This window comes from Pangasianodon hypophthalmus, chromosome 26, assembly GCF_027358585.1.
Source record: "Pangasianodon hypophthalmus isolate fPanHyp1 chromosome 26, fPanHyp1.pri, whole genome shotgun sequence".
In the NCBI taxonomy this organism is placed as follows: Eukaryota; Metazoa; Chordata; class Actinopteri; order Siluriformes; family Pangasiidae; genus Pangasianodon; species Pangasianodon hypophthalmus.
In genome coordinates, this window is record NC_069735.1 from 15,944,804 (window position 1) to 15,968,405 (window position 23,602).

At 38.9% G+C, this 23,602-nt stretch overlaps 2 protein-coding genes across 2 annotated transcripts; both read right to left on the bottom strand.

Moving 5' to 3' along the window:
* Nucleotides 1-1,926: 1,926 nt before the first annotated feature.
* On the bottom strand, nt 1,927-4,280 carry LOC113537452 (LITAF domain-containing protein). Its single transcript, XM_053229872.1, has 4 exons — nt 4,187-4,280; nt 3,052-3,195; nt 2,441-2,573; nt 1,927-2,349 (listed from the first exon to the last, which is right to left on the bottom strand). Exons 2-4 carry the CDS (start codon nt 3,149-3,151, stop codon nt 2,244-2,246), a joined length of 339 nt encoding a protein of 112 aa, XP_053085847.1. The 5' UTR covers nt 3,152-3,195; nt 4,187-4,280; the 3' UTR covers nt 1,927-2,243.
* A 7,526-nt stretch (nt 4,281-11,806) lies between these two features.
* Nucleotides 11,807-15,312, bottom strand: LOC113537446 (uncharacterized). The gene is made up of 4 exons (XM_026931915.3): nt 15,227-15,312; nt 13,157-13,485; nt 12,260-12,392; nt 11,807-12,178 (listed from the first exon to the last, which is right to left on the bottom strand). Exons 2-4 carry the CDS (start codon nt 13,434-13,436, stop codon nt 12,073-12,075), a joined length of 519 nt encoding a protein of 172 aa, XP_026787716.3. The 5' UTR covers nt 13,437-13,485; nt 15,227-15,312; the 3' UTR covers nt 11,807-12,072.
* Between the last annotated feature and the right edge of the window lie 8,290 nt (nt 15,313-23,602).

The window sequence follows — 23,602 nt, forward strand, 5'->3', positions numbered from 1 at the left end:
CACTTTTTTCACCCATGAGTAAAGACTCTGAAATTTTTGGCTCGACTTCCTTAAAACTTTTCCGGTAAAGCGTAGGGGAATTATTTCATGAATGTCACAGAACTCGTTCCCATGCCATAGTCATTTTTAAACCTTGTCCCTGAAACAGAAGTTGTTGTTTGGAAGCAAAAGCAATTCACAATCTTCCTCTTTTTAAACATCTGTAAAATATTCGATATCAAATTGTTTCCTATTAGAACCTTAAAGTAGAGGTGTGTAATGAGACTGACAAATAAAATGTCGCAGGAGTGCGCGGTCACATTTATTAACCTGAGAATGTACTGAGCACTCATGTGGCAGTTATGTAAAACTGTGGTTGTAGCAAGTATCATCTGATGCCTCAGCCAATCATTTAGGGTTAGGATTAGCCAATCATATCACAAGCATTGACTGTCAGTAGGACTGTAGGACTCGAGTCTGGTCTCCACTCGTTTTCTGTATAAACTTGGACTTAGTCTTGACTGAAAGTTTTTAAAAATAATGTTTTCATGTTGTCTTTACTTTTTGCATGCACAGAGTTTGACAAGAAGTAATTCCTTTTTCTAGGAAACAACGTAATCATTGGCAATGCAAGAATAAAGCCGAAGTAAAGTCATGACCTCAAAAAGGATTTGATCTCGAGTTTTTTCAATCTTGATCTTGACTCGGTCTCACTTTCATTTGGCCTCGACTGCCTTAAGACTTGGTCTTGACTTGATCTCAGCTAGACCAGGTCTTGGACTTGACAATGGCGGTCTTGACTTCAGCCTATCTATGTGTATCCATCATATGGTCTTAATAAACATCAAAAGTTTTTTTTTTTTTTTTTTTAGAAAATTAGCTGTACAGGCAATGTTTTAGAAAATTAGCTGTAAAGGCAACATTCTTTATATCCAAGTATCTGGTTATTTTTAGAGCAAGACAAAGTGATTAACAGTACCTATTTTAATCCAGAGAATGTTAAGTAGGCTAATAAATAATTAACTGATTCCCTTCAATTAAAAAGGAAAGATACTTTTCAGTATTTCACTGTGTCGAGGAGGAGGGAGGGGCCAGGCTGTGAGGACGCATGCCTGGCACTGAGTTGGCTAATCAGTGGGAGAAAGGGAGAAAGGAGAGGCTGAAGACACTGAGGGGTTTGAGAGATGCACGCGTGTCTGCCGTCCGCCTGAAAAGGGGAGGAGTCGCTGCTGTCCGCCTGAAAAAGGGAGGAGTCACTGCCGTCCACCTGGGGACGGAGGACCCACTGCCGTCTGCCAGGAGATGGAGGTGAGACTGCTGTCTGCCTGAAAAGGGGAGGAGCCATAGCCATCCCCCAGGAGGCCCAGCGCCCAGCGTCAAGGGAATCGCTTCCCGGCTGTGACGAGGAGGAGGGAGGGGCCAGGCTGTGAGAATGCACACCTGGCACTGAGTCGGTGGGAGAGAGAGACAAGGGGGCGGGGAGAGATGCACACATGTCATGCGTTTGTGGTTTATGTTATGTTTATGTTGTTTATGATTAAACATTGCGTTTACGTTCACTCGGTTCCCGCCTCGTCCTTGTCCGTCTCTGACATTTGTTATATTCACTAATTGGTTGAAAAACAAAATGATGGATAGCTTGTTCTAATCAGTGACTGGCCATGTCATTGATGAGCAAAAGCTGCTACTTAATTGGTTGATGCACAAAATGATTGACGGACCCCCCTACGACTGCCAGCCCTGTAACACCAACCCCTCCCCCAGCCTCGGCAGTTATGTACCCGCCCACTGTAGCACATCTCTCCCTTAACGATCATGTGCTAGGTGATCATTAAATCCTCCTAAATGACCACACAGGCTGCAAATTCAAATTCACTAAATTAATTAATCAAATTTTCATCAAAGTTCACCTTTTTCCTGAAGACCATCTTTGCAGATATTACAATGTTTTACTCATTTCTTCTGAATACCAATTTAATGTTAAACATCTGATTATTGCAAGGTTTACAGAGAAATTTGCTTTGAAATATTAACACTTTTCACAAATGAGAACATGTAAAGAACAATGATTTCAGTAACTGAAGCAGATATATATAGAAGCAGATACAAAAAATGTAATGTGTCTTTGAATACTATTTTTAATGGTATAACTAATTACATTATACATTCTTAATTACATATTAAGAAAAAAACAAGATTATTACTTCTTCTACATCCGTCATTTGGGTTTATGATATTTTCCAGGTTCTCCTGTGTGAAACGTCTCACATCCGTTTGTGAATGTAGAGAACGTTCCTGCACATGGGGCAGGTGTGCTCGATGTCCTTGCAGGACCTCAGGCAGAAAGGAATCAAGCAGAATGGCCATATGCTGCAGAGAGACGGCAAAGGAAGTGTAAAGCAGTGTGTTTTTGTGTGTTAGCTGTGTGTGAGAGCAAGTGAGAGAGTGTGAGATCTCTTACAGCAAGATGAAGAGTGCCCCGAAAACCACCCAGGTGAGGAGTCCATTGATGGGTCGAGTCATTGTGACAATGTGCTGACGGCAGAAACCACACCTCGTTGATGCGGGTAGGGATTTCATAGGAGACTGAACCACTGCAATCATACATGCACACACACACACACACACACACACACATGTTAATTTTTCAATAATATTAGAACATGTGATGTTCAATAAAGCCCCACCCTTTCCATTTTGAGTTAATGTTAATTTGTTCCTGAATTTGTGGGGTTACTGTCGTTGTTTCGCTGTTGCTGTAACGTGCTGTGAGATGAGGCAGGAAGCGAGTGCGTAAACTCAGCGCTGTGTTTATTAGGGCAAATGCTATTGATACGTTTCTGAATTTGCTCTTGCATTTTCGCATTTATCATATCGGTTTTTGTTTTGCTGGCATGTTTTTGATTTTCCTGGAATTGTTTTGCTTGTTTTGGGTTTTTCTGTTATGTTTTTGGTTTATGCTGTCACGTTTTTTGTTTTTGCTGTCAAGTTTTGGGTTTTGCTGTTGCATTTCTGTTTCTGAGTTTCTGTAAATTACAACAGCCTGGAGTTGAAGAATTTTAGAAATCTTACCCACAGGGCCAGGAGGCTGGATCACTGCTACAGCTGGCTGAGCCTGGACGACCTCGATGATCACAGGCGGAGGTGCACACTGATTGATTACAAAAGCCATGTTGAAGCAGAGGTGGTGACTAACGTGCACTTATTCTGATGCACCTGTGGAAAAACATGGGAAAAAAAGAAAAAAAAAGAAAGACTGAAATTCAAACCCAGGTGTGACCCAGTGCTGAATGGTTAGATGCTCTAATGAGTCGATTGATAAATTTATAGAACAATTCACAACTAGCAATGTGTGTGGGGGTGGGGGTGGGTAAAAGAGAAAGAGATAAAGAGAGAGAAGAGAGAAAGAGTCCTAGGGCAGGAATGTAAACCTGCATGGTGTGAACACAAAGCTGAGTCAGTGTGTATAGCGTCTAACTGTATGAACAGAAGTACACAAAGTATGCATTGGCTCAACACGCACAATTTACAATAAACGTCATGTAAAGAAAGCACTTAAAGAAACTTCAGACAAAATAAATACACCTGCTGAGATAACAAATGTGGCCTATGTGTGAGCCTCACATCACAATCACCTTAATATATATACTGTATATATATATATATATATATATATATATATATATATATATATATATATATATATTTGAATTATAAAATTATGTTTAATACATTTTTCTATTCTTATTTTGTGCTTTGGTTTCTTTGAATGGTGCTTATAAGCAAAAATTATTCTAGTATTATTACAATTTATAATCATTTTGATAATGGTTTAGTAATTGATCATTAAAAGTTTAATAATGATTTAGTTCTTTATTTATTTACATCTGATTTCTACTCACTATATTGCAGGTGCAATCTTCAAACTCTTAAATGCTATTTTCTTGGAGTTATTCAGAAAATATTAAAAATGGACAAAAATGGCATAAAAATGACAAACAATTAATTACTTCACCTTCAATAGAATTAATTCATGCCGGCACTTTCTTTACTCGTTTCTTTACAGTTTTTAGCAATAGGGTTTTAACAACAACAAAAAAAACTTTTTTATTATTTTTGCATGTAGTATGTTGCCTTCTTCAAACCTACATACACACACACACACTCAAACACACACACACACACACACACACATACAAACCCCTACCTTTGTGCTCTGTGTCAGTCCTTTCTGAGTGATGCGGGCTGACTAAATCAGGTTACAGCTGACACCCCGCTATTACAAAAAGAAAGAGAAAGAAGCACTAAAGGGACATATTGTGAAATTAATGCCCCTCCCTTTGCAGCGATCAGGAACTATAACAACATATTTAACAGAGTTCCTGAGCTGCATGTGTAATTACAGAGCTTTACCCAACTCCCAGTTCATACCATACTCAGATTTCCATATTAATAATAATTATTAGGGGGCCAAGCACATAATACTTAGAACCCTTTTGCTTTCGTGAGGATTTTTCTTCTTCTTTGTTTTCTTTGTTAGTGAATGGAAAAGAAGTCAAATGTGTATTTTAAGTTACCTCATTACACGTGTAGAAAATAGCTGTTTAGGTTAAGCTGCCTGTATTCTCCACCAAAATATGTAGGAGATTAACAGATCGGCTCAGAAGGGGAAATTGTGCAAACTTGATATTTTAACAGCTGAAAACTTTTCGTCCAGCGATAAGTTGAAATTAGTATATTTATTAATTATGCATGGGGTATTACCTCCGTGGCCACCGGCAGTAATATCCTAAATATAGTGAAAACACTTATAGTGAGCACAGTAACAAGATCAGCAGTTTAAGGTAGTAAAATATAAGAGAAAAGAACAGAACAAATCAAACATCCAGAACTTCAACAGCCAGGTTTTGTTTTAACTCTTTATATAACAAAAAGTCAAAACTTGAATGTTTGTGGAAAACAACAGAAATCTCTTTTTGCCTAATAAAATGACATTTCAATTGCTGTGTTTAAAGTATTTAAAGATGAAAATATACTTAAAACAATGAAAATATGAAAAAATGGAAGTCATGCCCTTGATGCATGGAAACTGTAAAAATGTAAAATAACATTTTTAACTGTAAAATAACTTACAAAATAACACATGAAACCTCTCTATTTCAGCAATTTATTTTTAAGTAAGTGTGCACTCTTGCACTGCAGGCATCAGCTCCAATGTCCATGAACAGCCTCTGAATGACCTCAAAGGTGTATTTGAGGTTTGTGGGATAGCTTATTTTTAGTGCATACACCAATACCATTAAGTTTACAAAAGCATTTGTTACGTCACCAAGGTTGCGCAGAATGATTTCTTCTTCTGTTACAAGTGCCACATCATTGCAGTCACCTGGAATAGGCTCCAGGACATCATCCACAACTGTAAGCATTCCAACAGTCATGCCCTTGATAAGCTCTTCTTCAGAATCTATGCGCTTTATTAAAAACAAACTTTAAAATGTGCTTCCACACATACAATCTTAAAGCTCACAGACTTAAAAACAACTTTAAAAACAAACACTGATGAGTGCAGCTGTCTAGTGTACCAGTAAGAAACTGGTAAACAGGGTGATAAAGCATGTTGTGCGTTGCGACACAGTCATGAGTCAGCAGGGTGAACAGCAATGGACTGAGCACACAGCCCTGTGGGGCCCCAGTGCTCAGTGTGGTGGTGTTGGAGATGCTGTTCCCGATCATGACTGACTGAGGTCTCCCAGTAAGGGAGTCCAGGATCCAGTTGCAGAGGGAGGTGTTCAGGCCCAGCAGGTTCAGCTTTCCAATCAGGTGCTGAGGAATGATTGTGCTGAATGCTGACCTGAAGTCTATGAACAGCATTCGAATATATGTGTCTTTTTTGTCCAAGTGGTTGAGGGCCAGATGGAGGGTGGTGGTGATGGCTTCACCTGTTGAGCAGTTGGGACGCTATGCAAATTGCAGGGGATCCAGTGAGGGGGGCAGCAGGGTCTTGATGTGCCTCATGAAGAACTTCATGATGATGGGTGTGAGTGCAACGGATGGTAGTCTTTGAGGCAGGACACTGGAGACTTCTTTGGCACAGGGACAATGGTGGTGGCCTTGAAGCACATTGGAACGATGATGCTGCTCAGGGAGGTGTTGAAGATGTTCATGAAAACATCCGCTAGCTAGTCTGCACATCCTCTGAGCACTCTTCCAGGAATATTGTCTGGTCCCTTGCCCCATCATTCCTCGTCCCCCGCCTGAAACCAGTCATACCTGGTTCCTTAGCCGCCAACCTCCCACCTGCTACCCCACTGCCTCGCCTTGACTTTGGGGGCCAGCTGGCGTACCTGGTCATAACCATCCTGAACTCGGCTGAACAGAGCTTTGCTCTGTCAAATCATCCCAGACGACATACTCCAGTTCCCAACATGCACTTCAGCCTACATGGCTGCCCCAGACTCCACCTCCCAGACCACACACACTGCGTTGCTCTCAGTCACCGGACATCTGATTGTGCACCTTTATATAGAGACTTTCCGTCAACAGAACTTTGCGAAGAAAACGCTCAGCTTTGCCTGTGTTACTGATGTTACCATGCCTGTTTATCTCTGGCACGTACTTGCTGGTTTGACCGTGACTTTCTTCTCAGATCCTTGTGTTTTGCCTAAGCCTTGTGTATTCTATTTGCAGATCGCCTAACCTAAGCCTGTTTTCTGATTTTGACCCCGGTTAACATATTGGATTGTTTGCTTAGACTTTTATTAAAGCTGTCTTACCTGCAACTGCATCTGTCTGAGTCTCCATTACATGACAAAATGACAGTAAAACATTATTTATGTTATTATTACACCAAGGAAGAAAATATTTCACAGCTGATGTGGACTAGACATGAATAAATATACAAAGATAGAACCTTGACCAGAAATTGGGTATAATTTTCAGTAGATAAAGATAAAGAAAAAAATGCAATTTGGTTAAAATAATAAATAGTCTGAAACACTTTTTTCACCCATGAGTAAAGACTCTGAAATTTTCGGCTCGACTTCCTTAAAACTTTTCCGGTAAAGCGTAGGGGAATTATTTCAGGAATGTCACAGAACTCGTTCCCATGCCATAGTCATTTTTAAACCTTGTCCCTGAAACAGAAGTTGTTGTTTGGAAGCAAAAGCAATTCACAATCTTCCTCTTTTTAAACATCTGTAAAATATTCGATATCAAATTGTTTCCTATTAGAACCTTAAAGTAGAGGTGTGTAATGAGACTGAAAATTAAAATGTCGCAGGAGTGCGCGGTCACATTTATTAACCTGAGAATGTACTGAGCACTCATGTGGCAGTTATGTAAAACTGTGGTTGTAGCAAGTATCATCTGATGCCTCAGCCAATCATTTAGGGTTAGGATTAGCCAATCATATCACAAGCATTGACTGTCAATAGGACTGTAGGACTCGAGTCTGGTCTCCACTCATTTTCTGTATCAACTTGGACTTAGTCTTGACTGAAAGTTTTTAAAAATAATGTTTTCATGTTGTCTTTACTTTTTGTGTAACGCCCTGAGAAAAATAGGGAGAAATAATCGCGAGTGATACTGTGATGTTTCCTCAGTGAAAACGTTTACTCAGATCTCTTATATTAAACACACTTAACAACTCACATTCACAACAGATCAGTTACAGTAGTGCATATAATTCCTTTACGTGGCAAATATTAACCTATAACCATGTGCAAAATTTCCCTGAAACATTTCTCATTCTCTTCCCCAGTAACAGTAAATAAAATATTAATACGGCTAAGCATACTCTCACAAAACTCATAACAGTTACGAAATAAACAATATGGAACATAATACAAAGTACATGCGCGATGTTAAAGTTTACAGCATGGGGGAAATCACATTACACAGCCATGTGTTCGGCCCGGCCACCATGTGCTTCGCTCATATACACGCATTAACACACTCAGTGAAACTTTACCCTTTCTCGTTCAACAATTACATACACATACTCTTAACATTCAAACTCATTTTAGAAATGTATTATAATCATTTTAGTGACCTGATACCTGAGAAAAATAGGGAGAAATAATCGCGAGTGATACTGTGATGTTTCCTCAGTGAAAACGTTTACTCAGATGAGGAAACTCTCGCGATCTCGCCTGAGAAAGTGAGTCGAGACATAAGCGGTCGATCCCAGACTAACGGATCAGGTCTCTTTGGCCGATCACCACCTATTCGGGCTTCCTTGTAATGAGCACGACAAAATAAAACAATTATTTAATTGACAATTTCTCCATTCCATTCCCACCTCTTTCGAACACAATTAATGTTATAACGAAATTATTTTGTACATTAAACAAAATATTGAACAAGATGAAATATGACTTTGTATATTGAACAGAATTATAACTGTATTAACTTTGTCTTAATGTGAATGTCTGTTGGGTAGTGTAATGAATACTATGAATACTACCCGTTACATTTGCATGCATAGAGTTTGACAAGAAGTAATTCCTTTTTCTAGGAAACAACGTAATCACTGGCAATGCAAGAATAAAGCCAACTAGCTGAAGTAAATTCATGGCCTCAAAAAGGATTTGATCTTGAGTTTTTTTCGATCTTGATCTTGACTCGGTCTCACTTTCATTTGGCCTCGACCCCCTTAAGACTCGGTCTTGACTTGATCTCAGCTAGGCCAGGTCTTGGACTTGACAATGGCAGTCTTGACTTCAGCCTATCTATGTGTATCCATCATATGGTCTTAATAAACATCAGGGTTTTTATAACATTCTTTATATCCAAGCATCTGGTTATTTTTAGAGCAAGACAAAGTGATTAACAGTACCTATTTTAATCCAAAGAATGTTAAGTAGGCTAATAAATAATTAACTGATTCCCTTCAATTAAAAAGGAAAGATACTTTTCACTGTGTTGAGGAGGAGGGAGGGGCCAGGCTGTGAGGACGCATGCCTGGCACTGAGTTGGCTAATCAGTGGGAGAGAGGGATAATGTTGTGGGATGTTTATGTTGTTTATGATTAAACGTTGTGTTTACGTTCACTCGGTGTCTACCTCCTCCTTGCCCGTCTTTGACGTTTGTTACATTGGTGCCGAAACCCAGGAAGGAGGAGGGACGCGCTGTCGGAGAGCCCTTGCCGCGGGAAGCTGCTACTTAATTGGTTGATGCACAAAATGACTGACAGACCCCCTACGACTTCCACCTCTGTAATACAATACTGCCTCGGCAGTTATGTACCCACCCACTCTAGCACACCTCTCCCTTAACGATCATGTGCTATGTGATCATTAAATCCTCCTAAATGACCACACAGGCTGCAAAGTAAATTTCAGTAAAATAATTAATCAAATTTTCACCAAAGTTCACCTCTTTCCTGAAGACCATCTTTGCAGATATTAAAATTTTTTACTCATTTCTTCTGAATACCAATTTATTGTTAATCGCAAAATATAGGTTTACAGAGAAATTTACTGGTTGCATAATTGCATTATTTGTCCATGTAGTACACAGTTATAGAAGGGAATTATTTATAATCGCACTATCCGTTATCACCCAGATGAGGATGAGTTCCCTTTTGAGTCTGGTTCCTCTCAAGGTTTCTTCCTCATGTCCTTTCAGGGAGTTTTTCCTCACCACCGTCACCTCTGGCTCGCTCATTAGGGGTAAATTCACATATTTACAATTTATTTTGGTTTAATTTAATTTGAACGTATTTATTTCTGTAAAGCTGCTTTGTGAAAATGTCCATTGTTAAAAGCACTATACAAATAAAACTGAATTGAATAGAATTGAATTAATAAAATGATCTATCTCTCTAGTGATCTATCTGTCTAGCCATGTCAATAAAGATTAATATCCAGTTCTGTCCAATACACGGCACTGTTGTCAAACCATTGAGATTGTTGCACAAGCCCAGAAACCGGTTTTGAACCAAGCTTGCACTCAGGTTCCATATAATCAGGGTTTTGTCCAAATCCCACTCGTGTCCCAGGAGCACAGCTGTACTTCATGTCCTGATCAAATTGTCACACTGTAATGGTGCCATTTATTACACCACTACATTATTTTTTTAGATTTAAATAAATTTACATTTTAAAATCATTCCACTGATTATTTTATCCTTTGTTTCTTCGTGACCATCATTTAGTGAAAGGTGTCAAGGTCACTTCATTGTAATTTTCCTTTGAAATTAATGGACTCATGGTAAACTCAAAACCATTAGCAAACTCATTTAGTCTCTCAAAAAAAAAAAAAAAAACAGAATCAACATCAGCATTGATCAGCAACAGTCTCTCCTTCACTGGCTAAGGATTTTTGTCCACTGAGTAAGTCTTTGTATTTGGAATACATTTCAAACATTTTCAGCTCAATCCTACCACCACCTATCTTCTAAGGAAAGATCTCTGCCCCGTATCATTTTCCTACAATGTAATTCCTAATGATCTCAAAACTGCTGCTGTCGCCCCATTACAGACCTCGTCCGGTCTCTGATTGGCTGTACAACCATCAGGTCGTGACTAATTTTTTACCAAATTCTAGCTAGCGAGTTTGAAATTGTGGCCCCACATGCAAGTATTCCTAATTTCAATATTCCTATTCAGCATGTCTTATTATTTATAAAACCTTGTGTGGATTCCATAGTGAAAGTGTGTGTGCACACGAAAACTAAATGGCATGTGCAAAAAAAATCAGAGTTATAAAACCTTGAGTACGCACATCTCCACACTGATTCTGCTTTAGAAATCACAATCTTCTTGAAAATGTGCGCAGGTGAAAAAGCCTCTTCTCCCACCTGGTTACCGCCCACAAATATCCATAAATGGGCAAAGCACATTTCCTCATAAATATTTAAATGTGAGCCGTCCTATTTATTGCTGAGCTAAAAGAAATAAAGGCGGTCATGCCAAAATATCAATTACAATTTAAGAGCTTGTTAAAAATATACTTTGGCATTTGTCTCAGCCATTCACAATAAATATGGGTGGCAGGAGGGAGCTTAAGGATGGCTGGGATTTCCCTGATTTATTAGCTAATTCTCTCTGCAAGAAACCGGTTGCCAGGAATCCAATGGTTGTTAAGACCTGTAAGTGGGTAGGTATTGCCTAATTTGAACATAGTTCCAAGAGAATGGCACTTGGAAATCTAAATTGGCCAGTCATCATCGCTGGCAATGACATGGTCTCTAACAATGTTCTTGTCTTATTCGTAGGTTGGCGTGGTCTTCTAACAATGTCAAAAAGTCACTCTGCCATAGACAATGCATCATTCAGTGTAACCAATTTACACATCTGTGAATGTGTGCAATTGCTTCACAGCTGTTGGGAGTCTGTAATTACTGTCCATGTATCCATCATATAATGCAACAGCCACTGCTCTTACTAAACATCGAATGTTTTTTAGAATTGAGCTATAAATGCAACATTTTTATAAGCATCCAATTATTTTGGAGCAAGACAAAGAGATTACTAATATCTATGCAGAGAATGTTGAGTAGTGTAACAAATAATTACCTGAGCTCTTTGTCCATTAAAGTAAGGGAATGCTATGTCTTGATGTGCCTCAAGAAACTGGGTGGAAGCTTTATCTAAACACGGCATTGATGAGTATAAGCAGCTGCTCAATGGTTGATTGATGAAGATTGGCAGCCTTATGTCCACGCCCACTCTAGCACACCTCTACCTTAAAGATCATGTGTTATACTGTGCTCCTAAATGACCACGCAGACTCCATTTTAAACTTCGCTGAAAATTCAGCAAATTTCACCTCTTTCCCGAACACAATATTAGATGATATTATGATTTCTGACTCAAATCTCAAGTCTGAACAGCAAATTAAAGTTCATTTACTGACTATTGGAAGTTTAACAGAGAAATGTGTTTCAAAATATTTACATTTTCCACAAATGAGAATGTGTACAGACGACAAACAAACTCAGAAACTGAAAAAAAAAAATCATGTTTCTGTGAATACCTTTTTTTGTAACAATAAATGGAATTTTTTAATGATTACATATTCTTAATTACATATTTCTACAGCCTTCATTTGGGTTTATGATGTTCTCCAGGTTCTCCTGTGTGAAACGTCTCACATCGGTTTGTAGATGTAGATGACATTCTTGCAGTTGGGGCAGGTGTGTTCGATGTCCTTGCAGGACGTTATGAAGAAAGGAATCAAGCAGAATGGCCATATGCTGCAGAGAGACGGCAGAGTAAGTGTAAAGTGGTGTGTGTTAGCTGGGAGTGAGTTTGTGTGCGAGTGTGTGAGATCTCACCAGAAGAAAAAGAGCGTCCCAGCAATCACCCAGGTGAGAAGTCCATTGACGGGTCGAGTCATTGTGACAATCTGCTGCTGGCAGAAAGTACACGTCGTTGCTGCGGGGACGGATTTCATAGGAGCCTGCATCACTGCAATCACACACACACACACACGCACACACATTACTGACACCATTAAGCAAAGTTTTTATGACAAACCAAATTCCATTAACCACAAAATGACATTACTGCGAATACAAAGAGCAGAATATATTCTACACAAATACATATTACATAATACTGAGTCACAAAGCTGAAAAAGTCTCACTTTAGAGTTCAAGTGTTCAGTTACCAGCGTGAACTGGCATTCTAACATTCTTATTTTTCTAACTCATAATCTAGGGGTGTGTATCTCTTGATCTTGATCTCTTGGTCTTGATATGTGATCTTCAGTCTGAAGTTTTAAAAATCCATGCAAAGCAGCCAGACATCCATCACAATACTCAAACTTGGAGGAGTGACTAGAACTAACAGACACAGAGGCCACGCCCCCTTCACTGAGACTGACACACAGAGGCCATGCCCCTTCACTGAGACTGACACACAGAGGCCACGCCCCTTCACTGAGACTGACACACAGAGGCCACGCCTCCTTCACTGAGACTGACACACAGAGGCCACGCCCCTTCACTGAGACTGACACACAGAGGCCACGCCTCCTTCACTGAGACTGACACACAGAGGCCACGCCTCCTTCACTGAGACTGACACACAGAGGCCATTGGTCATTGTGTTGTGTTTTTGGTCAGTCAGTGTGTTTTTTTTTTTTTGTTGTTCAGTCAGTGTGTTGTGTTTTTGCACTTACAGGTCACTATAAATTATGAACCATTGTGTTGAAATTGTGTATAAATTACCCAGAGGACCAGTAGGCTGGACCACTGCTACGGCTGGTGCAGACTGGACTATTACAGGAGGTGGAGGTTGTTCGATGATCACAGGCGGAGGTGCAGACTGGACTATCACAGGAGGTGGAGGTTTTTCAATGATCACAGGCGGAGGTGCAGACTGGACTATCACAGGAGGTGGAGGTTGTTCGATGATCACAGGCGGAGGTGCAGACTGGACTATCACAGGAGGTGGAGGTTGTTCGATGATCACAGGCGGAGGTGCAGACTGATTGATTACATAAGCCATGTTGTGTGGTAACAAAGTTGCTGGCTAAAATGCACTGATACTGATACACCTGTGGAAAAACATGGGAAAAAGAAAAAAAAAACTGAAACACTGAAAATCTCGGTGTGATTCAGTGGGGAATGAATATGGTGCTTGGAATCTGACAGAAGTGTTTGAATGTGAATTTTATTTATTTGAATTCTAAACACATCACATTAACATAATGTTTTTCCTGTGGTGCATTTAATAAATTTACATGTTTTCTTTCTGTGAATTTGTTGAGTAACATTTTTCTTTAAAAAACCATATAATGAAAAAATTTCATGTTAATTTGGACAATGGTGAATCTCCCAGGATTCCCAGGAAAGAGCTGATGCTTTCAGACTCTGGTGCTAGCTGATCACACTTGTCTGCCATGCTCACGTCCATGAAGTGAAGTGAAGAGACGGGGAGGAGAGTTGGAGCCAAAATGGAAGAACCGCAAAGAGGTCATAGGATCTAAAGTCTTTGTTCTAATGAAATAACTACATTCCTATTAACTCGCTGCCTGGGGCTGCGAACAATTGCCAACAAGTTATAGTTAGCATGGCCTAACTAGCTGGAAGGTTACCTAAATATTCACACTGGGAGTCCAGGGTTTAACATCAACGAGTGCACAAAACTCGTTATTTGAGTATGTGGCACTTTCCTGGGTTGGGCTGGAAATAATGAGACGGGGGGCAGGCTTGGGACAACTCGAACGCGTTCTTTATTTTCTTTTCACTTTTCAGCTATTCTATTTCACTACGCAGGCACACACACACACACACACACACACACACAGCTGTGCAGCTCTCTCGGCTCTCATCTCTCTTTGCTTTAATCTTGCTGCCCCTCACTGAAACACAGAACACGTTAGAGCAATCCCGCACAGGTGTAGAGCCTTACCACTCCCTTTTCCCGACTCCGCCCTCCACTCGCAAACCTGCGCTCGACCATGTCCCCGCCTCCACAGAGTAGTACATAAAAAAATTTGCTTGACTGCTCTGAAAGCGTCTACTTTTCCCTGGGAATCCCGGATGTTTCCCCTTTGATCTAATTTACATAAAATCTGTATTTTTGAGATCTGAATTTTTTAGATTTCTCAAAACCATAGCAAGTAATTTCAAATGAAACGCAAAACACTAAAGGCAAATCCTGCCACCAACATCAAAACCATTGGCAAAAATGATAAATACACCACAGAAAAAAACACTACACTACACTTACACTACATCATTTGTATAAAAATGCATTTATGTGGAAACCCACAAGAAGAAACTTCACAAGCAAAATAAGCATCTGCTCAGATAACAAAATTTGTCTCGTCACATAGATCTCATTAGCTTTAATAATAATAATATAAAAACATAAGACAGTTTATATAAATAGCCTCTTGCTTATTATTATACTTTTGTATTTTTATTCATTATTTATTTTTGCATTATTATATCTTTCCTATTTTGTCCTTTAGTTTCTTCAAATGTCCCAATAAATAAAAATTCTTTATTATTTTTTAAATTTATTTTTAAAATGATTATTATTTTCTAAAATCAGTTTGATAAATGATAATTAGGTTTAACTTCTACTTACTGCAGTAGTATATTGCGAGTGCATATCTGCAAACTCTCAAACGATTCAGAAATTACATCAAATAAAAATGGCACGCATCATCTCTTTTAAATAAACTGCAATGTAATTAAATACTTTTCCTTCTAATAGAATTAATTAACACTGACTCTTTCTTTACTCCCATTTAAGTCCATTTATAGTTTTACAACACAAAAGCCTACCTCTGCACTTTGTGTCGATCCTCTCTGAGTGTTAGTGCCCGACTAAATCAGATTACAGACGACACCCCCATTAGTACAAAGCAAAAAGAGAAAGAGAGAGAGAGAAAAAAAAAGACTAAAGGAACATATCGTAAAATTAATGCCACTCCCCTTGCAGTGATACCATCACCAACAGTCAGCAGCTATCAGCAACAATGTTTACTGAAACAAGATTTTTTAAAACCAGTTTGAAAACTCCTGAGCTACATGAGTCAGTAATGATCAGTAATGGCTGGTTATGATATTGGATGTGAGAATATCTAATACTCAATATCTTTCAACAGGAATGATTATTAGCATGGATTAATAGAGTTGAGTAATGCATTATATCACGAGGTTGATCAATGGGGTAATATGAAAGTAAGATAGCCCTGCTAGCATATTTATACCTTAGCCCATAAAAATTGAGTAATAATGTAATTTTAAGTTGTTCCTCGGCTGCTCCCGGTACGAGTCACCACATTGGTCCGCGTATTTGACTTGGCACAGTTTTTACGCCGGATGCCCTTCCTGACGCAACCTCCCCAATTTTATCCGGGCTTGGGAAGCACTCGTCCTCTAGGGACCTAATAATGTAATTATTTTACAATTATAAAAGTTTATAATTATTATAATTATTATGTAATTATAAAAGTAAAAACAACTTATTACAAAATACACTGCTTCAAGGACACCAGCATGACCTACATGTTTATGGAAACGTACTTGTTAATATCACAAACGACATTTTAAAAATTCCTGAGATGTTTGGAGAGAAATCAGACGAATCATCTGATTAACAGTTCAGATTATCTGGTTTCTGTTTCTGCATTCCTATAATGTACCTCCCACCTCCGTAACCCTGGAATACTCCTACTTATCGTAAGAAGATTGGATTAAATTGGGAAAATACTGTGTTTACTGAATATTACAGGGGAAGAGATCATGTGTAACAGAGCCACAGAGTGCAGCAGCCTCAACTGGAAAGCCAAAGAAATCTACTACTTCAAGCATGCTGCTATACCTCCAGGCTTATCCGTTCAGCTTGATGATGTCATTGAAACAGAGCTGAACAGCTGAACATCTGTTGAAACTCATAATTGATGGAGAACAAGATCCCCTGGCCTGGGTGCTTAACTTCACCAAGTAAACTTTCCAAGGTTGAGCAGGCAGACCTGCAGACATCTTTCACCCTCAGAAAGATTCGTTACAGGAGGCAACATCATACGTTCTCAACGTTCATGCCTTGAGCCACGTAAAGTGGATATGCTTGTCTTTTTGGAAAGAAACATATGTGAACACTGATCTCTGAAAAGCATACAAGCAAGCAATGTGAGGAAAATCTGTGATGATTCTATTCGGTTTATTAATCTTATAATAATTTAGGTTATCTCTTGTTAATCATTGTTATCCATCTTTTTTGTTATGAAAGATATAACCAGTAAATGTTGCTCATTTGAGCTAATTTCAGTGAGACTATTGGCACTACTGACCAGCAATACTATGCTATTTTCCTACAGAGTTTTATAAAAAATCATTTATTTATGTGGGAAACAAATCTTGGTTGTTACTGTTAAGTTTATTATTAGTCTTATAATATATACTCTTAGATATTTTGTTATTCATTGTTATTTTGTTATTCGCTCATGGAGATGTCCAAGGTCTTGTTATTCATCACCTTAGAGACCTGGAAGCAGAGTACTGGCACAGCGGATCAGAGCTATAGGGGGGAGCTAAACCATTAAGAGCTTTTAAAACAAACAATAAAACTTGAAACTGCCAGTGCAAGGAAGCGAGTGCAAGGAAGCCAAAACAGTGATGTGGTCTCATTTCTTGGTGCCAGTGAATAATCTCACAGCTGTAGGCAATCAACAGATGCCTTGTTGATCCCAAGATAAAGAGAATTACAGTAATCTAAATGAGAGGAGATAAAAGCATGTAGAACTTGTTTTCTAGGTCTTAAAAAGAGAGGAATGGCTTGATTTTAGAAATTGTTCTAAAACTACTTTTTACAACAGTGTTGATTTGCTGATCAAATCTGAGGAAACAATCAAATAAAACACTGAGGTTCTTCACTTGCAGTCCAACATATTGTGCCAGTACTTCTAAATTATTTGATAGAATATTGGCACATTTAGATTATATTGCCAAAGGCAATAGGTTCTGATTTGTTGTCATTTATGTGAAAAAAACTGTTAGCCATCCAGGTCTTAATATCGTCACTGGGATGTTGTAGTGAGCAAAAGATCATTAGGTTTGAAGGGATGAAAAGAAAAGAAATATTATATTTTCAGATTATAATTTTGAGCAATTTGAGCATATACAATGAAAAAAGGAAGCGGCCCAATACGGATCCTTGGGGAAGACCACATTCAGCAGTAGCAGTGGATGAAAACAAGCTAGTGAGGTTAACTGAGAAAGTCTTTAGGACCTAAACCAGCTCTTCACATCCTCCTGCAGACCAACCATGCGTTCAAGGTGTGCAATGAGCAATGAGTATATATATATAGAACATTCTAAGTGTGCAATGAGTATATCATGATGTACTGTAAGAAACGCAGCACTGAGATCTAACAAAAGCACAGTTACCAGAATCAACAGCCAGTGATAAAGCATTGGTCACCTTTAACAAGGCAGACTCAGTACTATGCAAGGCTTTAAAACCAGACTGCCATGTTTCAAAGATATTATTTCTCTTCAAGTGTGACCATAACTTGGGTAAGGACTACTTTTCCCAGGACTTTAAACAGTTTCTTTTAACTTTGTATAAACTAATAGGCACAGTGCCAGACATTAAGCAATGTTTTTAAGGGTTAAAACACTCGGGCCTGTTATCTCCAACACCTTTTAAGAGGCAAGAAAGGATAATATCCTGTGGGGAAATAGTGGGCTTTATACAGGAAATAACCTCTTTTACAAATGAGAGGGAAACAGGAAGAAACTGCAGAGCATTCTGGGTCAAGTGAAGGATCATCAGCGGTAGGCATTAAGTGTAGCCTGATGTTGTCAGGTTTACAAAGTACAGAAAGTCCTCACAGGTTTTCAACGTTCTGACAAACTGAGGGGTTAATTACTGAGTTCATTATGTACTAAATGAACTCTTAGGTCTATGGTTATTTTTGGAAATAATATCTGAGAACTAACTTTCCCTGGCTGTTTTTATAGCTTTCTGGAAGGTATCGAGTGAGCTCTTTAAAAATTCATAAGATATAAATGCCGAACTGGCTGCACTCGCTGCAAGCAGTCTCCTACCGACCATCTTCGTGTTCCGGATGTGTCCTCAGCTGACAGACTTTTGGTCAAATGTTTTTGATACACTTAAAAATGCTCTTAAAACAGCCCTCTTTGACATCTCTTTGAGACCTGACTTGACAGCCTCAGCTCGCCAGGTTATTGCTTTTACTGCCTTTTTAGCTAGACGAGCTGTTCTTCTTAAATGGAAACATCTCTCCCCATCAAACGATAGATGGATCCAGGAAATTATTTTGCTGTATAAGACTCGAGAAGTTAAGATGCTCACTCTCAGGATCCCTTAAATCTTTTCATAAGACCTGAAAGCCTTTCTTAGAATTCATCAAAGGCTTACCACTGTAGTGATGTGCTATAACTGACTCCTAATGATACCTAATGGAAAGAGGGAAGATGCCTATTGGAGAGAGGAATGACTCTTGTTTATTTATTTATTTTTTCCCATTTTGAAGATTGGTTCTGTAATTATTTGGTATTTTGATTGGGGGGTTGGGGGAGGGTTTAAATTGAGACAATCTGCTGTTGGACTTTACTTTCCATTGAATGTACCATTATGTCCTGTCTTGTTACATACCATTGATAAAAGATCAGAAAAAAAATTCCTAAGATATTTGTAGTTTGTCTTTCGTCCATTTACGCTCTGCTTATCTTACGCATCTTGCTTTCTCACCTAGGTGCTTGTGTACAATCATTCAGCCAAGGCTGGATTTTAAACCTGGGTTTTCTGGTTTTAAAAAGGGGAGCAGAGTCAAGGATGGTGGAAAAAGATGGAAAAAAAAGAATGATTAATTCCTCTGCACTCTACTTTTGATGCAGGTTTGATGCAGCTGTGATGGACCTTGCCCAAAGACTATTCAGATAAGCATCTGAGAAATGAATAACACTAGGGGCATTTAAAGGCCAGTAATGACATGCAGAAATTCTACGACTGATAACTACCGGGTAATGACATATTAAATATGATAGGCCTATGTTCAGAGAAGCATACATTTTTATAAGAAAATTTTAATAGAAAAACCAAATGACAGAATAAGTGATTCATCCTGTTGATGAGTAGGTTCACTTACAGAACGAACAAGATTAAGTGAGTTGAGAACAACCAGTAGCCTATCGGTAGTAGATGTAATAACAGTTAGAAAATCCGAAAACTCATTTAGAAAATGATTATTTGCTTCAGCAGGTCTGTACACAAGAGCAGAAAGGACATTCAGTTTCAGGTATGTTCAAATTCAGGTATGTTTTGGATCATTGTCCAGTCCAGTCTCTTTTCAGCTTCAGTTTCTTGACTGATTGTGTCCCACTTGCTTCCAGAATTTGCTTCTATTTCCTGGAATCTACCTGTGCAATGTTTCCTGTACCACTGACTGCCACATAACCCCAAAGCATAGTAGATCCACCCTAAAATAGAAAAGTGTTCTTTTCATCAAATGCTTCTCCTTTTTTTCCTCCAAACTTTAAACGAGAGTCAACGATGGTCCAAAACATACCTCCAAACATACCTTTGTTGTTTGTGGCCAAAGGATTCCTTTTTTCACTTCATCAGACCACAGCCCTTGTTTCGAAAATGCCTCTGGCTTATCTAGATATTGTTTTGCATAATTCAGATGTTCATGTTTGTGATAAGGTTACAGGTAAGGTTTCCTTCTGATGACTCTTCCATGCAGATCATATTAGTGGAAGCAACACTAAAGTCTAAAACAGTAGACTTCCACTCCTGTGTCAGCTAAACCTTTCTGCAGGTCCTTGCTGTCATATGGGGGCTTTGCTTTGTCTTTCTGCCCAGCATACAGGCAATTCTGAGAGTTTTCTGGGTCTTCCAGATCTTGCCTTGACTTCTAGGGTCTCCCTTACCTACCATTTTTTATGACATTTTCAACAGTGGAAATTGGGAGCTAAAAGCTAAAAGATATTCTTTATAGCCTTCTTCTGCTTTGTATGCATTAATTAGTTTCATTTTCAGAGCCCAAAGCACAAAGTACAAGGTTTGATGACTCAGAAAATTTATTACGCTCTGGAATTGTTATTATTAATGACAATTCTTGACCTGCTTAATGAGTCCCAATGAGTTAATTATGGGCTAATGAGTTAATTAAGTTGTAAGACTCAAAGGGTGTCCAAACCTTTGCACATGCCACAATTACTATTTAATTTTTTTCTATTTCTTAAGTTTGTCAAATATAAAGTATCTGTACATTAATATTTGCAGAAAATGTGTTTAAATAGTTAAATAGTTAACAGTTAATGGTTAAATAGTTTCACTTCAAAAATGAACAAAATATGTAATTTGGCCAGGGGTGCCCAAACTTTTGCATACAGCTGTATATAGTTCATCAGTCCTTCATCAGCTGTGCAGGCAAAGTGCTTCCGAGGCTGTAGGAGGTGAAACCAGTAGATATCTGAAATCCATTTCACCTCCAACAGCCTCGGAAGCACTTTGTCCTTGCATAAGTATTCACCCCCACCCGAACCTTTCCATATTTTGTAGAGTAAATTACACTTAATGAAATAAACTAGGACTTTCTGTCATGAATCACAAATAGTTCTTTTGGAATTATTGAAATTCTGAAATTAGTTCTTTTGGAAAGAGATATGGTTGTAGCATTATTGATTGATTGATTGATTGATTTAGCTTGCTAATAAAGAATTAACTATCCTTAGCACATCTTGTCAGAAGCTCAGTTTGCGGCTCTGAGTTTATTGCTCTATTTTTGCCTCCTTGTGGAATAACAGAGACTGTCACTTTTTCCAAATGTTTAGTTTCAATTAAAGTCTAAATGATGACTATAATTTAGGACACAGGTGCTAAATTAATTTGCTGGACCGGATTAGTACCTAATGTTTGACATCCCTGGTGTAAACTGTATTAATAAGTAGGCAAGGAGGTTAAAGTCACTACCTGAAACTATAATTATCTCTGAATCTAATGGCACATATGAATCTAATAGGCATTATGAGGAACACATTAATAAAAGCATGTGTCAGAAGAATAAATTAACTAATGTTCTAGGCATGTCAGGGACACGTAATACCCAGTTATGTCCACTACATGGCACTGTCGTCAAAACGTTGAGATTGTTGCGCAAACTCGGAAACCAGTTGTTGTCCAAGCATGTACCCAGCCTCCATTTTATCAGGGTTTAGTGCAAAATCCCAGGAACACACCTGTATTTCATATTCCAGCATACACATCCTGATGAAACTGTCACCCTGTAATGGTGCCATTTCTTACACTGCTGCATTATTTTTCACTCTTTAGTCTCCCAGCATCAGCATTTCTCTACATCCGTTCCTCTCCTGATGACAGATGAAGTCTTTATGTTTGAAATAATATTATCTGGCTCAATCCTCCCACCACCCAACCACACAGGAAAGATTTCTGTCATTCCCTATGTCATTTTATCACCATGTAACTCTTACTGACGTCACCGCGTCCTTACAAAACGTCGCCTGGTCTCTGACTTTCTCGCTACAGGGTTTGAAATTGTAGCCACACGCATCCTAATTTCAATATTTCTATTCAACAAGTCTTATCCATTTCTGAAAAGCACGAACCGTTCTCTCTGACTCAGAGGTATAGCTATATATTCTCTTCCTCCAGGAACATATTAGAACATTTTCTGCCTCTGGTCAGCCATTAATATGACAGACACAGCTCTTGACTGGTTTAAATATTAAAAATCTGTGCTGGATTTCATTTCTCATATCATCATGTGCTGCTGCTGATTTAGCTACTATCGTCAAGTTCAGCACTATTTATAAATATAATTTAAATTTTAGCTTTAAATTTAGTAAGTCTTCAATGCAAACTGATAGTCTGAGAACAACAAAAGGCAAAATCTGGGAGAGGAACTGATCCAGAGGATGTGGCCCACATCTGGACCGGAGGAAAAGTGGGAAAAAATGACACAGCTGGCCAGTATTGCATGGAATCCGGAATAGTGATATCCGGCTCACGGGTTTTGGCTCGTTCATCAGGACATCGGTCCAGATCCATCCTACAGAATCAACCCAAATATTATCTGGGTCTCAACAGGTTGGCAAGAAAGGAAGATTGCACCAAACATCTAAATATTTGTATATACATAGGATTTGATTTATCACCCATAAATGAATTTATGAACACTGAATTCTGGTGGTGTAGCAGGAAGCGTTGCTGCCTCACGGCTCCAGGGTCCCTGGTTTGATCCTGAGCTCGGGTTACTCTCTGTGTGGAGTTCTGCATTTCCTCCCTGTGTCTGTGTGCGTTTCCTCCGGATTCTGTGGTTTCCTCCCAAAAAACATCACAGTAGGGTAATTGACTACACTAAATTACCCCTAGGTGTGTGTGTGTGTGTGGTGTGCCCTTCAATGGATTGATCTCATATCCAGTCTGTATTCCCACCTCACACCCAGTGTTCCCAGTGTGAGCTCTGGATCCACTGCTTCCCCGATTGGGATAAATTAAATCCGTTCACTCATAACGCTGAAGAAACTAGCCATCGCAGAACATTCTACGCGGTGCACCAAAATGGAGGACTTTTTTTTTTTATTGTTCAGCACCAACACCCCATTCCAGTTTCACACAGAGATGAACTCCAGTGTTTCTAGTGTGATGCAGCTTCAAGCTACTCAGCGTACGTGTGTCTTTCCTCAGCCATCTGTAAATAATCTGCTTAATACCAGGCTGCTGATCAGGCTAATTGCTGTGACAGTGAATTAAACAGGGTTTCTTTCTTTCTTTCTTTCCTTTTCTTTTCTTTTTTTCACAGCTGACCATCCCAACTAGCCTGACCTCAGATAACCTGCTGCATTTAACATGCCCATGTACATACTGTAAAGAGGAAGTGTGTGTTAGAAATATTAACAATCTGTTGTGTATTCTCACATGATTGCACAGAGAGAGGACATGCATGCTTTCAATCTGGCACACACACACACACACAAGTACGTAACACTACACAAATGTACACAAATGTACACAAATACACAAAAATAAACTAAAGCAATAAAAGATGAGTGAAATGCATAAACTAATACAACTAAACTAAAAGATGAGTGAAAAGCTAGAATACATGTTTTGAATAAAAAAAAAGAAAGGGAAAAAGAACATGAGAAAATAAGGATTAGTCC